Genomic DNA, 4,142 nt, shown 5'->3' with positions numbered 1-4,142 from the left:
GGTCAATATATGGGCTCAAGACTTTTACTATTCTTACATTAAACGAATATCATTTAGAATAATTAAGCCTGAAAGCAGCTGAGTTTGATGAGGTAAATTAAGTGTTGCAAAATATATTATTAATTTATTTATTTATGTATTTTTAGAGTATGAAGCCAAGCAGAAAATTAAAGAGTCTGTCTAGAGTCTAAACCTAAAACTTCGATCTGAGCTCTAAATTTTCACAGAATAAAATTCGAGCTATTTACGAAGGCATTCGGTTAAATAAAAAGGCTCTAACATATAAAAAACCATTCGGTTTTATTCATCTCTCATAAGTCATAACCATTGTTACAATGACTTTTATTTATCAAGAAGGACCCCACTCCCTAACTCTCCTTCTTGTACCTACATACCATGCATCACTAGATGATCTCACGCCCTAATTTCAAGGGCAGAAGACAACCTTATAGTTAGTCCCACCAGGGCAGGTGAAGACAACCGTACTATTCTGATCATCCTTAGGGTAGCTATAAACATCAGGACAGAGACCCTTAAAAAACTTAGAATAATCACTTGGTCCACAACTCCCTGAGTTACAGCAATACTCATCAGTTTTGAACACAGTGCAAGGGTTGTTACATCCTCCTGGAGCCTTTAGCACTGCCGGACACTGTCCGTTGATGTCAGCCAAGCACTGGATCCCACCCGCACACCCACCGGTTGGACTGAAGTCCATGGGCACATTGAACCCATCAACCAAAGAGATTGTTGTGATGTGGAGAGCTGCTGGCTTGAGGTGTTCGACGAAATGTCTCTAGATTATCCGATAATGTAAAACAATCATTCAAAGAGTCAAAAGCATAAAGTGGGAGACAGAGGAAAATCTCAGCCAATCCAAGAAGTCCATTAGCATTTGAATATATATATATAACTACAGACAGGTAGACACTTAACTCAGCGACTATTGGGCGAGACACCAAAACGTTCTCCTATTGGTCTGTCCGTAATCTTGACTCACCCAACCATTGGACCAACCCAAACACCCAGAGATTCAAACATTAAAAAATACTAATATATCAAAAAGGTTTCCAACTACTTAAACTACCCACAGGGCTCAGTATCCATGCCCTGCAATCTCTGAACACAATGGTTCTCCATCCTCTCTGGTACAGCACCATGCTAGTTTGCTTCTCCACAAGCGCACCAGCCTTTCCCCCACACCACACGCCTCACTTGCTCACCATGCCCACTGTCTGGGTCTTGTCTTCAATCACCATCTCAACAGAGATATCAATGAAATCCAGGTTTTGGAACTGGTTTAGAGCGAACTCGGCGAGAGTGTTTGGTGGTTTGCCATAAACTTGACATTCTAAGAGGCCATTGCAGTCACCAGTTTCACAGCTACCATGACCAGAGCTGTCAAAATTGCAGCCTGTGCGTGCCCAAACACGGGCACCGGTGGTGCCGGCGTTAACGTTTATAGTCCATGTTTCACCGTTGTTGAGTTGGCGGCCGCCACCAGGGACTGCAGCTGCCCATACAGTGTAAGAGCACTGGTTAACAATGTCAAAGGTGGCAGCGTAGGAGAGTGGGAGGATGAGAGGGAAGAGAAGAAGAGACATGAGCGTTGAGGGTGCCATTGCTAGCTGTTATGTGGCGTAGGTTTTGATGATACGTGGAGAGTTTAGAGGGGTTTTATAGGACTGGTTAGCGGGGCAGAATGGTCATTTAATCAACTTTTGGATTAGCTGGCAATTGCATGCTCTACAAGAATTTTCAAAAGTTTCATTGACTTGACTGAACTCTAGTCTCTGCCTCTCCATAGACTTGTCAAAAATATCTGCAAGGATAAAATGTTCTTTTAAAATGAAATTTTAGTTTAACGGTGGCCATGAGTATATTTATGAGTATATAAATAATATATTACCTGCTTTCGTTGTTCATTATATATATTCGGCGGAAATTAGCATTCATTTGAGGTTATAATGCCAACTTTACATAAATACATAATTTTTTTTTACAATATTAATAAATCACCTCAAACATAGATCTCAAAATTTTAACCATATTTAAAAAAAAAAATTGAATCTTCAATCTTTTGTATGAGAGTTGATAGTATTATCACTAGTTTGTTATGGTGATGGTATAAATATATAAACTCTAAAAAAAAAAATGCAAAATTATATATTATTTATATAGGTATGATCATTTATTTTAATGTGAGAAACTTTATTTTATTATTTTGTGGAATATAATGTGTGCTTGTAGAAAAATAGTATTAATCTTTTTAATTTTATTGGTTGTAAAATTTTTTATTTTCTTTCTTGGACAAATGTTCACAAGTGTCCCTCACTTAAGGAGTGTCAAAGGAGCAAATAGGAATATAAGTGTATTAGTTAAGTAATTTAATGACCCTCTCGAGACTTAACAGATGGGACAAACTAACACACCTAGCAATGAGGATTTATCATATATGTTGGATTATAACCCCATGACGGTAAGTTCCTTTTGCTAAGTAATTATGGAGAGATAAAAAATATGATTGTTCTCACAGAAGATCTATACTAAGATAAGTAACAGTTTCAGGTCATAATTAACAGTAAATAAATATTATTGTGGGTTATGGAAAATTAGTTTTAGAATCTCGGAAAGAGAGCCTTCATATGTATTTTCCATGTCAGAGAGTTGGACATTGACGTTTAATATTGTCCGTTACTATGAGCCTCGGTTATACAATGAATATGGAAAAATAAGGAGTTTCAAATAAATGTGATGGCTCCAGTCACTTTAAATCTCTCCTAATTTATGGCCAACTATATATACATTTATATATAGCATACAAAGCTATTAACATATTCTTATTTGGATTTCCATATACATTATCTTCTCTTTGTGTACGATTTATTAAACTGACCGAAAGAAAATGGATCTCATCACTCTGCATTTCCATGTAACCATGGTATCTGATTTTATTAAAATCAATAGTATGATTAATTAGTTATGGAAGAAATTTGAGCCATAGAAATGTCAAAAGTTTGTAAGTGGTCTATAAATTTGAGCCATAGAAATGTCAAAAGTTTGTAAGTGGTCTATTCAGAATTGCCAACCCTGCATTAGCTTGCAACTGCTCGCTTGCTCTTATTATCATATATGAAGAATTTTCAAAGTTTTTATTGACTTGATCGCATTGTAGTCTCCGTCTAGCTCTGTGTATAGTAGACTTGTCGCATATTTGCATGGATAGAGAGTTCTTTTTAAAAAATGAAATTTTTAGTTTAATGGTAGTCATGAGTATATATAGGCTTATATATGGGCATATAAATGGTGTATATTGATAAATAGATGACAAAGACCGCTTATTTAAGGATAGTAAGAGCGCCCGCACGTGAGGTTAATACTTTTTATATACGTGCCATCACTGACAGCGTGAGTTATGGAGTTTGATCTCGGATCCTTTCTCAAAAAGAACACCCTATGAAAGAATATGATCGCCACTAGATCGGAACGTCGTTGGCAGTATAAATAATGCATTACTTTTTTTATTTTAAAAGATATATTACCTGTTTTTGCTACTCATTATATTAAGTGGTAATAATTAGCATTTCGTTTTAGGAGGTAGTAATGCCAACTTTACACAGGTAAGTAAACTCTAAACGATGCACGATAATTTTATAATATTATTTGTAAGGAGGCTAGATTGGAAAAACCCAATTTTTGTTTATGATATAAAGTTTATTTATTATTTTATGAAAAATAATTAATATTCTCCTTTAAAAAAACAAGAGTTTATTATTTTCAATTTTTTCAGTCATAAAATTAGTTTTAGAATTTAAGAAGAGGTATCTTCACCCATATTTTCCACATTAGAATTTAAGAGTGCTTGACATCGACACTTAACATTGTTCATTGATATAAGCCTACTTTTTTATTGAATATGGAAAATTAGTAGTATTTAACAAATGTGAAGGTTTGGTCACCCAAAATCTCTCCTTAATTTTAGCTAATTATATATATTTATATGAATAATATATAAAGCAATTAACATATTCTTATTTGATTTTCCATAGAATTTAGGCCCTTTTGAATAAAATTTATTAAAATTCAAAGAAAATGAATCGGTAGATCTACATGTTAACATAGCAATGGTATTTCATTTTATT

General features: G+C 34.6%; 1 protein-coding gene across 1 annotated transcript; it reads right to left on the bottom strand.

The window, feature by feature from the left end:
- Nucleotides 1-427: 427 nt before the first annotated feature.
- LOC120253536 (protein P21-like) lies at nucleotides 428-1,630 on the bottom strand. The gene is made up of 2 exons (XM_039261867.1): nucleotides 1,272-1,630; nucleotides 428-748 (listed from the first exon to the last, which is right to left on the bottom strand). The coding sequence occupies exons 1-2, from the start codon at nucleotides 1,620-1,622 to the stop codon at nucleotides 428-430; spliced, it is 672 nt and encodes a 223-aa protein (XP_039117801.1). The 5' UTR covers nucleotides 1,623-1,630.
- Between the last annotated feature and the right edge of the window lie 2,512 nt (nucleotides 1,631-4,142).

The sequence above is a fragment of the Dioscorea cayenensis genome, unplaced genomic scaffold, assembly GCF_009730915.1.
Source record: "Dioscorea cayenensis subsp. rotundata cultivar TDr96_F1 unplaced genomic scaffold, TDr96_F1_v2_PseudoChromosome.rev07_lg8_w22 25.fasta BLBR01000113.1, whole genome shotgun sequence".
NCBI lineage: Eukaryota > Viridiplantae > Streptophyta > Magnoliopsida > Dioscoreales > Dioscoreaceae > Dioscorea > Dioscorea cayenensis.
Note: the sequence above shows the minus strand (reverse complement) of the source record. Positions and strands in the feature narration are given on the sequence as shown.